Source organism: Typopeltis vanoorti, chromosome 20 (assembly GCF_054136105.1).
Source record: "Typopeltis vanoorti isolate ZY-2024b chromosome 20, IOZ_Tvanoo_1.0, whole genome shotgun sequence".
NCBI lineage: Eukaryota > Metazoa > Arthropoda > Arachnida > Uropygi > Thelyphonidae > Typopeltis > Typopeltis vanoorti.
Genome location: NC_143568.1, coordinates 85,153,213 through 85,165,872, shown reverse-complemented (window position 1 = coordinate 85,165,872; position 12,660 = coordinate 85,153,213). Strand labels below are relative to the sequence as shown.

Below are 12,660 nucleotides of genomic sequence, written 5' to 3'. Positions count from 1 at the left end.
ATATATATATAGAATATTTAAAAAAAAATATATATATATATATATAGAATATTAAAAAAAAAATATATATATATATATATATATGCGCTCATTATTGCTTCATTTTAAGGTAAAATATATGAATATTATTAAAACAATTATTAAGTTAACTTATTAGTTTTAAATTGAGGATATTTTATTACATCATTATCAAAATCAGCTTTGGATGCAAGCGCTTCGTAGCAGCTGTTCTAATAGAAAGCGTGGCTATGTGTAGCGAGCGGCCACGTGGTCGTGAGTTTAATGAATGTCGTATCTGTACCAGATTGTTTCTGATAAAGAAGATTTACGAATTACGGTGATTTTGTTATTGAATACAATTCATTTTTTCCGTAAGAATTTAGTTTATTCATTGCATGTTTTCATATGATAATTTGTGTCTGTATATGTTTTTTTTTTCAAAATATTACTTATACGCCATGAAGTTTTGCTGTTTTTCAGATTGTATGAGGCCGGTTGCACGTGTGACGTTTTGTACTCTTCTTAATATCTTTAACATTGGAATTTTGAATGTTATTAATCTTGTCATACTTAAAATATATAGTACACATATAGCTGTTTTATGCGAATAGAATGTTTTGGCCATGCCCATCTTTCTGCCATGTGGAAGGTCTTCTTATGATAGATATTGGGACCATACGTCTTAATCACCTCACAGAAAACGATGGATTGGGTTGCATTTAATGAATTTATTATTATTTTATTTTATTTTTTTTTTTGAGTATTTTAGAGAATACCTCTATTTCCATATTGGCTAAACGTTGCAAATATATTAATTAATTGTAAGATTAGAACTTGGAGAAAAGCAAAAAAAAAAAAAAAGTTTGTGTGACGCATATTTATCAAAATTTTTTATATACATTCATCGGAATTAATCATTAATTAATAATATTGGGATGTGCATGGTTACATTCTGTTAAAGACCCATAATTGTTAATTACATTTATTTCCCCAAATAAATGAGAAATGCTGCTAGCAGCCTTCCTTGTTGAAGTGGTAGCTTATCCACGAATTTACAATTCATTGGTTCAAATTCCATCGTGAAATAGCCGATTTTTGGCAGTCTTTAAGGTGGTAAACAATTTTCATCACCAGTTTTAACATTCTATCATGCTTGTTGGCATATGATATGTTTCTCCTTTAGAGCAGGATTTCCAGTTCTCTCACCCACAGTACTATTATATTAAGCTTTGCAATCTCTCATGGAAATGTCACACACAGACACACATTTCAATATTATTGTTTCTTACATCTTTCAAAAGACTTACCAAAAGTATGGAAGTTGTGAAACTTTAGTACCATTTTGGCGATTTCTACTCTGTAATCTAGATATGTTATAGTAGACATATCGTTTCTTGTACATGAGGAAACTGTTCCATATAATAAACTACAATATAATAAACAAGACAGTTTTGAATTTTCACAGATATCTAATATGGATGAAGTGCCTCTGACTTTTGATGGTGCCTTCGAGCAAGACTGTTCACTCCACACTTAAAAAAAAATATTATTGTTAAAACTTCTGGTCATGAAAAAGCTCACTATACTGTTGTTTTATCATGCTGTGCAGATGGAACAAAATTGTCACTTTTTTTAATTTTTAAAAGAAAAACTTCCCAATGGAGTTTACATTCGTATTCATCCAAAATGATGAAGTTATGTATAAAGAAGGTGTGGTCCAGACATCGTGGCAGTTTACGTCAAAAACCTGCTTTGTCAGAATGGGATCAGATTAGATGAAGTAAAATCGAAACTGTTAAGAATGAGCTTTGCAAAATGAACACAAAAAATAGCTGTAATTAATCCCAGGAGGACTCATTGCACTTCAACCTTTAGATGTATCAATAAACAAACCATTTAAAGGATTTATGAGGGAAATATGTGTCAGTTGGATGCAATCTCCAAATTTTCAGGAAACGTCTACAGGTAGGAGAAAGAAGGCTACAATTTTGTAGGGGCAAATGGGTCAAGAGTTCATGGAATGAAGTGAAACCTGAAATTATTATAAAATCTTTTCAAAAGTGTGACATTAGTAATTCTCTTCATGGTACATAGGATGACATATTTTAAGACAGCAATGACTCAGTTTCTGATGAAGAATCAAGTTCAGAAAATTTTGAGAGTGAAGATGAAAATGAATAAATATTTGAAAAGAAGATTAATGAAATTTATTAAAATTATTTTGTTTATATTATTATTATTATATATTAGATTTTTTATAATGGTTTGATGGTCTTTTTAAGATTTTTTTTAATCTAATAAATGGATAATACATGTATTAAAATTTAAAATAAAAAAATTAATATTTACATTAAAATTTGATGTACAATTTGTGCATCTTATACTGCGAAGAGTTTTTTTCCCAAAAAAATTGACATGAAAAATGTGATTCATCTTATAAGGCAAAAAATATGGTAATTCTGAAGGATCACCCAAGGATCAAAGCCAAATAACTGGGAGGAAACCTCCACATGGCCTTTTAAAGAATGCAGAACTGACTAGTGCTTGTAATGTACTGAGAAGGAATACAGAGAGCTTCTGACCTCATGTCAATTGCTCACATTCTCGTGGTAACCCTTTTTAGTAGCAGGCAGTTGGGGATTTAGCCTGACCAAGTTATACTCCATATTGGAATAAATCAAAAGACACTGATTGTATGACAATTGAAGATATTCTAGATGTCTGGAGTATTACTTGGGAAGACTGCCAGATGAAATAGTGGCAGAAGGATGGTTTAAAAAATATTCAGTAGGAATGCAATTACAAGTACATATTGATGATAGGAATGCAGAATTTCAAAAACCTGAAACACTACCACTAAAGGCAAACTATTTCACTCGCTCACAACTCGGTGAGATAAAAACCTAGTTCTTACCCTTTTCTTGACTGTGAACAAACTTAACTTCCATGGATGCCCTCGTGTTCACTCCCCATAATTTTACACTTACTAACGAAAATGGTTTTAAAATAAATATACATTTTCGTTTGCCCAAATTTCAAGCCTATTCAAGTTAATTTGTAAGTGCTGAATATCAGTAGCATCTCTGATTGCCCTTCCTATCTTCACATCGTTGGCAAACAGTTGCACATCTGATGTCAGAGCCTGCCTGATGTCATTAATGTATAGATTGAACAATAATGGCCCAAGGACTGAAGCCTGAGGTACATAACTGGTCACCTTAAATCTGGCAGATTCACACCCACTGTATACCACTTTTCGATATCTGTCTGTCAACCATCCCCTGATCCAAGTCAAGAGTTTATATTCCAATCCCATATTTTCCAATTTATGCAACAGTCTTTCATGCGGTATCTTAGCATCAAGTACTTTAGAAGAATCCAATATCATCACCATCAAATTCCTGATATGTACCCACAAGGGGTGTACAGGATATGATAGTACTACATGACAGATTTACATCATTACTAACTTCCTATCTACAATTTTCTCCAAATCAATCTGTTACCTGTCAAGACTCCAACATTATCAGATGTTATTATTAGTCACCTCCAGGGAGTCCAAAGACTCATCCAGGGAGGGCATCCACCATCTGACCACAACTACACCAACGCCATCTACCGCTGACCACCACCACTGGTATTTCCACAGACAATCGCAAACATCCATGCCCACGGTGGGATTCGAACCCGCAGACACGCTAACCACTCGGCCAGCCTGGCTGGCCGAGTGGTTAGCGAGATCTTATTTCTATCTTCTAAGGCACTTTTTACTGTATCAATCTACCTATATCCTGGTCTTACTCTGGGTCTTTTTCCTGCCAACCTGGCAAAGAACACTTGTTTTGCTAATCTTTCCTCTCCTATTCTGTTTAAGTGACCATACCACCTGAGATTAGCTCTGCTAACACATTCCTGGATGCTGACAATGTCACGTTCTTTCCTAATATCCTCATTTTTTATATGATATTGCCATCTGCTCATGCCCCTAATCTTTCTCAGGACTCTCATATCCGCGGTCTCTAGTCTTTGGTCAAGTGTTTTGCTTCTGATCCAGCTCTCAGATCCATAAGTTAAAATTGGTTTGAACACTGTCTTGTATACAGCTAATTTACTATTTTGGCTAATTTCTCTCTTATTCCATATAAATTTATTCAGTTGACTTCCTACCATACCAGCTTTGTTGATCCCGTTGTCAATTTCCATATTTAATTTACCATCTTCACTAAAAATCATGCCTAAGTAGCTGAAATGTTTTACTTGTTCTATAGGTTCCCTGTTTACAATACAATTGATATTTTCAACAATATGGATCATATTATGAAGGAAAGTGGTATTAAACCTGATAATCAAAATTGGCGATGTTAATCTCAGCTCTTTGCTTTATGTGGACGATGTTATACTTATAAATCTACTACAAGTCTGCAAGATTCCCTAACTAAATTGAATAACTGTTGCAATAGGTATGGTATGAAGGTAAGCAATAACAAGACAAAGACAATGAAAATAGACAAAAGCATTGAAAATATCAACTGCATTGTGAATGGAGAACCTGTAAACAAAAACAAATAAAACATTTCATCTACTTATGCATGATTTTTAGTGAAGATGGTAAATTAAATATGGAAATTGACAACAGGATCAACAAAACTGGTATGGTAGGAAGTCAATTGAATAAATTCATATGGAATAAGAAAGAAATTATCCAAAACATTAAATTAGCTGTATACAAGACAGTGTTCAAACCAATTTTAACTTATGGATTTGAGAGCTGGATCAGAAGCAAAACACTTGACCAAAGACTAGCGACCGCAGATATGAGAGTCCTGAGAAAGATTAGAGGCATGAACAGGTGGCATCAATGGCAATATCATATTAAAAACGAGGATATTAGGAAAGAACTTGACATAGTCAGCATCGAAGAATGCGGTAGCAGAGCTAATCTCAGGTGGTAGAATAGGAGAGGAAAGATTAGCAAAACAAGTGTTCTTTGCCAGGTTGGCAGGAAAAAGACCCAGAGGAAGACCAGGATATAGGTAAAGTGATACATTAAAAAGTGCTTTAGAAGACAGAAATATAAGATCTGATAATATTGGAGTCTTGACAGGTAACAGACTGATTTATGGGAAAATTGTAGATAGGAAGTTAGTAATGATGTAAATTTTTCATGTAGTACTATCATATCCTGTACATTCCTTGAAGGTATACATTCTTTTACCAGGAATTTGATCATGATGATATTATCATAGTATATCCATTCCCTTTATCCAACTCAGCAGTAATGTTGTTATAAAATATGAGAAATTACTAAAACATGACCTTCCTTTAGTAATCCTATGTTGCTCCTTGCAGAATATATCTTGTTTTTGTATCCATTTCTGTATGTGAGTTCTTACCAACTTCTCTAAAATCTTCATTACCATACCAGAGATACTGATAAGTCAGTAGTTAGACACACCAGTTTTTGCACAACCTTTGTAGAATGGAACTATCATACATTCCTGTGGTATCATTCCTGATTTGAGACTCAAGTTATACAAACATGTGAATGGTCTAGCCAATTTTGTTGAACCTTCCTTTAACAAACGTGCTGATATTCCATCTTTCCCTATTGACAAATTCTTATCCAGGTTATGCAACAGCTCTTCAACCTCATTTTCATGAACCTATAACTCTTCATCCAATGTAGCAGTAGCATGGTGCACCATGTTACATACACCTGGTTGATATATCTTAGTAAAGTGAGCACTCATTAATTGAACAATCTCATTAGCTTCCAACACTTTGGTACCATCTGCATTCAATAAAATTATTCTTTCACATTCATTCTTTCTTTTGCTTGTAACAAAATTCTTTTGGATTGCCTTTAGCTTGCATGGCCAACTTCCAAAATGATTTCATTTTTATTATCAGTCATACCTGGCATTTCCTGGTCTGAATTCTTAAAGCCACAATGAGTGATGCAGTTTTGAATTGTTTTGCTGCTCATTTCTCACTATCTGCAACAAATTGTACTGCCTGTAAAATGGTAACCGTTGTGCTGATTTCTTTTGCTGTTCAAGATGTCAGTAGAGTTTCTTCCATTGTTTGAAGGATGCTGTATGCCAACCTTCCATGATATGTCTTCAATTTTTTTATGATTCCTATGTCCATTGGCAGTACCAGGGACATGGTGTTATCAAGAAGCAATTCAATTTGAATGTTTTTCAAACAATCTAATGTAATTGAGGATGTGCTACACATCCTCAATGTTGTTGGTGTCCAGAAGCAGAAGAATTTTTCTTGAATTTCATTGCAATTCTGCATCCCACCTTATTAGCATTCCTGAAAAATAACAGAAGTCATCCATGCATTCTTGTTGGCATAATACAGAACTGGCAAACTACCAACGGCAAAAAGCAAATGGACCACACTAACATGGGCCATTTCATTTTTTGAACCTGACAGCTCTGCAAATTTATAGCTCAGAGACCTACAGGTCTGGTGTGGCAGGGTAAAACAGACCTGTTTTATCAGGACTAAACTTCTGCAGCAAATTCGGGTAGTTTAGTTGATTTCCACTGTCCTGATAGGACGTGGAAATGACGAGATGCGTGCAAATATTCTTCCTGACTTTGAAGTCAGAGCTTAAGAATTTATTGCTCACTCTTCAGCTGATTTTAATTCTAAGAACATGTCATTATTTGACACTTACATGGAGTCACTCAGCCCATTGTGAGAAACAATATTATTATTAGACCTCCACAGAATCATGACTCTTCACAGAAAGCCTATACTCTCATGTAAAAAGACCAAGCCTGAAAGCTGTTCACAGTTTCTGCATTTGCTAGCCCTCAGCAATGCATTCCACTCACCAACCACTCTAAATGCAAAGAACCAGCTCCTCACTCATGTTCCTTACACATCTTGGGATGGCCTCTTGTTCTACCCTTGTTTCCTCTCTACTCTATGAAAAAACTCCTGACATCAATCTGATAACCCTTCAAAACTGCAAATTGTATTCCCTCAAGCTGTTTTTATATCTCATATTCTAGAAACCTTACACTGATTTAGTAAATCTTCTCTGGAAAATCTTCAAGATATCATCATCCAATTGACAACCAGATCTGCACACAGTAATTGTCCACATGCGTGTCAAGATCCTCTTCATCACTTGCGTAATTCATCATGATGTTCTCACAATTTTAGCAGGGTAACCTCTAAACTATGTGGGAACATGCTGCTGACTAGACTCTGTCGTTATCTGTCCTTAAAATATATTTTGTTGGTTATTCATATATATATATATTCTCAAACCAGTTTGAGATATGAGGATATAACATATCCTCATATTATGAGATATTAACCCAGGTATTTTCTACCCAAATATTGTATGTTATGAGTGTGCTGTACAAGTGCTTACCTTGAGTCATATAAGTATGGTATGTTCTTGAAAGCACCTTGTGAAGAAACATTAGACTAAAGGCAAGCTACTAGAGTTGTTTGATTTTATTGATGGTTTTGCAAAATATTACTGATAGGAAATTGTGTGCTGTTTTAACATCTGTTGTCAAAACAGAGAACAGGTCTTGTTTATGAACAGTTCACTTGATTACCAAAAATTCATGAAAGGGTGCACTCCTTTTTATTTATTTATTTTTATACCACTCCCAAACACAAGAGGCCATAAAGCCTATAGCAAATAAATATCCTTATGGGCTATGAACTTAGATGCATCATTGTGTTTTTCAAAAGTTTTTTTTTATAGATTGGTAGTAGTATTACAGATTGATGCCATTTCTTTCATGCCTGCCCCCCCCCCTAAAAAAACCATTGTGTGTGTTATACGTTAATACTGCTTTGGAACTGAAGTTTGTAGCTATTCTATTTTTGCTCTTAAAAGCTAATTTTGAATTATCTTGTTTATAGTTGAAATTCATATGACCTATTTTATATGTTGGTGATCTAGTTGATTAATCTTATTTACCAAACAGTGGAATTTTACCTCTTAGTAAGTCTTTATAAATAATTTGGTTCATAGTTTAAAAAAAAAAAGTCAATGAAATGAGAAACTGATATCCTTGTCAATAACATGCTAGCTGCTGATAAATTAGTTTTTGACCTTGATAAAGATAAGTTTTTCTTTGCTTATTTTCACACTCTAAAGTGTATACTAAACATAGATAGTCAAAACAGTACTAGCCTTGACTTCTATTTGAATTCAGTATCTCTTTAGACACATAACCAGATTGACATGTTAATGAAGAAGATATTGATTCTTTTTTCTTTTAGTTTGGAACACAGTAATTATTCACCATATTTTTGTTCTTAATGCATATAATGTGAAACTTAATTTTATTTTTTTCATTTTCAGCAGAAATAACAGGAAGAATACTGTGAAACCCTTGGATTCACTATAACTGTTATAAAAACAGTGCAAGAATGAAGCTCATAAATGGGAAAAATGAACCATCAACAGTTAATACCTGCACTGATTATCAACAGAGTATAACTGTGAAGAGAAGAAGAAGAGGCAGAGCATTAAACAATAAAGCAAAACAAAATTCTGAGAATTTCAGCACCTGTCCTTATGTTTCTGGTGCAGGTATCACAAATAAAGAAAAAACTGATAAAGATAATGACTTATCTAACAGGCTAGCTTCTGTAGAGATTATAGATACTGAACTTAAGGGAGTAGTAGATAATAAGGACTTGCTACTTTCTGATGTGGCAGGAATAAAAGAAGGTAACTCTTCTATGCGAGAAGAACTGTCAAGATTAATGAATAAAATAACTGCTTCAGATAATGAAGAGTTAATATTTAATGGTGCTAAAATTATCAAAAGTAATGATAATAAATATGAAGAAAAAAGCATTACAGATCAAATATTAAGATCAGAAACATATGCTTTACAAGAGGAGATTAAAGTATTTGAGGGAAATAATTCATTAACAATGAACAGTACTAGCCAGAGTTTGGCTGAAAAAACGGCACATGCTTCAGTATCGTATAGTTGTTTGATTTCACAAACAGAGAAGAATACAACTGGCTATTTATTTAATCATGTGGATGCATTCTCATCAAGTAAAGTAAGTTTTCATAACTATTATGAAATTCAGATTTTTTTTTTGTTAATGGGGAAAAAAAAATTCTGGTTTTTGCAAGGAAATGTTGTTGCATGTTTATTTTTCATATTTTCATAGATGATTTATACTATACATGATTTAATTCATATACAATTAATTCAGCTTGAACAGTTATTATTCTTAAAAGTGTTTGTTTGCACTTGACTGTAATTATTTCATTTCATATATATATATATATATATATATATTTTTTTTTTTTTTTTTTAAATATATTATCTTATCTATTTGTAAGTGGAGGTTTCTGTGGTTTAGAAGTTCATAAAGCATATTCTGGTAATTGGACTACTTTTTTTTTTTTTAAAGCTCAAAGCACAATAAAGAAATAAAACCCGGCAAGTTTCGTAAGTCATTTGACTTACATGTTCAGGGTTAAAAGTTAACTGAAAGTTAAAACAACAAGAAAGAAATTAATAGTTCATACTATACAGTTTTAGCCATCTGACTGTTTATAAAATTAAAAAATCAGAATGCAGATTCAAAGCAGTGCTAAATTTAAACAATGCTGGATGATGCCTCGTTCTGTTGTTCACCTTCATAATGTATGAAGTCTGACTGAGGTATATTTTTTTATCAAAGCTGACCAAACTCGGTGCAGAATTAAGCCTTGGTTTTTATTGCATTGTTTTGGAATTCTAAGCATGTTTGCAGCTTCTTTAAATTTCCTTATGTAACAATTTTTTTTTCCTATATATGACATGTTTGTTTTCTGCCAGAGTACATTGTAGCCGGTGGAAGTGGTATGGAAAGCTAGACCTGATTTGTGTTCTCTTCTGGAAATATGCATGAACGAACACCTAAAGGTGTTCGTTCATGCATATTTCCCCAGATCTTCCTATATGTCCTACGTAGCAGATGCCGCAAGAACAATAAATTTTATAAACACCTGGTTTTTTTAAAGGATGATGTGGAGGTTTCGGGGGATATAGAAATCTTGAAATTTTTTCCTGCGGCAGAAAGGTTACTTTGATGTTATGTTTGTTTAGTAATTTAGCCATCTTGTTTGTAACATTCTTGATATATGAAAGCGTGATGGCGTTTTTGAAATCTTGTTTCTGTGGGATGCTTAGGAGGCGTGTGGAGGATTTTTTTGATAGTCTTGGGTTCATAACCATTTTTTTTGAGGATCTGTGTTAAATATTCCAATTCTTTGTTTATCTGTGCTGGAAATATTACAAGCTCTGTCCCTCAGGGTTTTTATTAGACCTATTTTTTGCAAAGGGTGGTGGTGTGAGGCCACATTAAGAAATCTTCCTGTGTTGGTGAGTTTTCTATATATTGAGAAAGAAAGTCATCATCGATTTCCTGACATGTACCCTCAAGGGGGGTGTATAGGATATGATAGTACTACATGAAAAATTATGTCATTACTAACTTCCTATCTACAATTTTCCTCCAAATCAGTCTGTTACTTGTCAAGACTACAACATTATCAGATCTTATGTTTCTATCATCTAAAAATCAAATTGTACTGTATCAATACACCTATATCTTGGTCTTCTTCTGAGTCGTTTTCCTGCCAACCTGGCAGAGAACACTTGTTTTGCTAATCTTTCTTCACCCATTCTGTTTAAGTGACCATACCACCTCAGATTAGCTCTGCTAATGCATTCCTGGGTGCCGACAATATCAAGTTCTTTCCTAATCACCTCGTTTTTAATATGATATTGCCATTGATGCCATCTGCTCACGCCTCTAATCTTTCTCAGGACTCTCATATCTGCGGTCTCTAGTCTTTGGTCAAGTGTTTTACTTCTGACCCTGCTCTCAGATCCATAAGTTAAAACTGCTTTGAACACTCTTGTATACAGCTAATTTAGTGTTCCGACTAATTTCTCTCTTTTTCTATATGAATTTATTCAATTGACTTCCTACCATACCAGCTTTGTTGATTCTGTTGTCCATTTCCATATTTAATTTACCATCTTCACTAAAAATCGTGCCTAGGTAGCTGAAATGTTTTACTTGTTCCACAGGTTCCCCGTTCACAACACATGACATTTTCAACAACTCTACCTATTTTCATTGTCTTTGTCTTTTTAATGCTGACCTATCTATCACAACAGTTATTCAATTTAGTCAGGGAATCTTGCAAACTTGGTGGATTTATTTAGAAGTATAACATCGTCCGCATAAAGCAAAGAGCTGACATTTACATCTCCAATTCTGATATCATGTTTAATACCACTTTCCTTCATAATGTGATCCATATAGATAATGAATAACAGAGGGGATGAAGTACATCCTTGTCTCACACCAGATTTAACATTAAACCATCTTCCTGTACTTCAATTCTAACTGCTGACTTACAACTCAAATACAGACTAAGTATTGCTTGATATAATACCCCATTGACATCATATAACTGTAGTGTATTGAATAGCTTCTCTCTTGGTACCTTGTCATATGCCTTTTGCAGATCTACAAAACTTAAATACAAATCGTTGTTATATTCCCATGCTTTCTCAACTATTTGTCGTAAAGTGAAGATCTGATCCTGACAGCCTCTATTTGGCCTGAATCCAGCTTGTTCTTCACCAAGCTTTTCTTTCACAATTCTTCTCAACCGTTTCTCAAGTATACTTGCATAGATCTTGCCAGGAACACTCAGTAGGGAAATACCTCTGTAATTTTCACATTCGGTTTTATTTCCCTTTTTATATATGGGTACTATTAGAGCTCTACTCCAATCATCAAGAATTCATCCCTCGGTCCAGGCTTTCTGAACTATGCAGTTCAGCCACTGTAAGACTTATACCACCATATTTCAGTATTTCTGGTCTAATATCATCTACCCCTGCTGCCTTTCCACATTTCAAGCCTTTGATGGCTTTTCCTACTTCAAGTATGGATATGTAGTCCTGACTGTATGCCAGTTGAGTGTTTTTTACCACTGTGCTATCACTGCTTTTTTCATTTAGCAATTTTTCAAAGTAATTACTTCATACTTCAAGGATATCTTTTTCTCCTGTTTTCATGTCACTTTTATCATCTCTAACTCCTTTTACAGCACTCTTTCCTCCATTCCTAAGCTTCTTCAACAACCTCCAGAATATCTTGCCGCCTTCTTGATATTTATTTTCTATGTTCTTGCCAAAGTCCTCCCATGACTTTTATTTAGCTAGTTTTACACAGTGTTTCTCTTTCTTACATTTGTCTCTGTATTCTCTAAGAGCAAAAGCTGACTTATTTATCAGGAACTTTTGATATGCTTTCTTCTTTTCCTTCACTGCCATTTTAACTTCCTATGTCCACGATGGAGTTCTGATTTTTCTATCCTTGCAGACAACTTCACCACATGCCTCTCTGGCTGAATTAATCCGGATTTTCTTCAAGGCTTGCCACCGAATCTCCAAGGTTTGGTTCCTGTTCTCAAACTCTTTCATATTTTCTTCAATAATCTTTGTGTATTTTAGTCTACAGTTCCCATCTGAGAGCTGCTCAACTTTTATTTGAGCAGCTCTCAGATGGGAACTGCTCTGAGAGCTGCTCAAATAAAACTTTCTTATATGTTATTATTTTCAATATGAAATTCAAGAG

General features: G+C 34.0%; 1 protein-coding gene across 1 annotated transcript in view; it reads left to right on the top strand.

Annotated features, from left to right (window-relative positions):
• Positions 1-283: 283 nt before the first annotated feature.
• The window catches only part of LOC150095622 (A-kinase anchor protein 1, mitochondrial-like), a 103,147-nt gene continuing 90,770 nt past the window's right edge, over positions 284-12,660 (top strand). The window contains exons 1-2 of the mRNA XM_090410567.1: positions 284-371; positions 8,351-9,066. Of these exons, the coding sequence (XP_090266693.1) occupies positions 8,419-9,066 (648 nt within the window). The 5' untranslated portion in view covers positions 284-371; positions 8,351-8,418. The remainder of the gene's footprint in view (positions 372-8,350; positions 9,067-12,660) is intronic.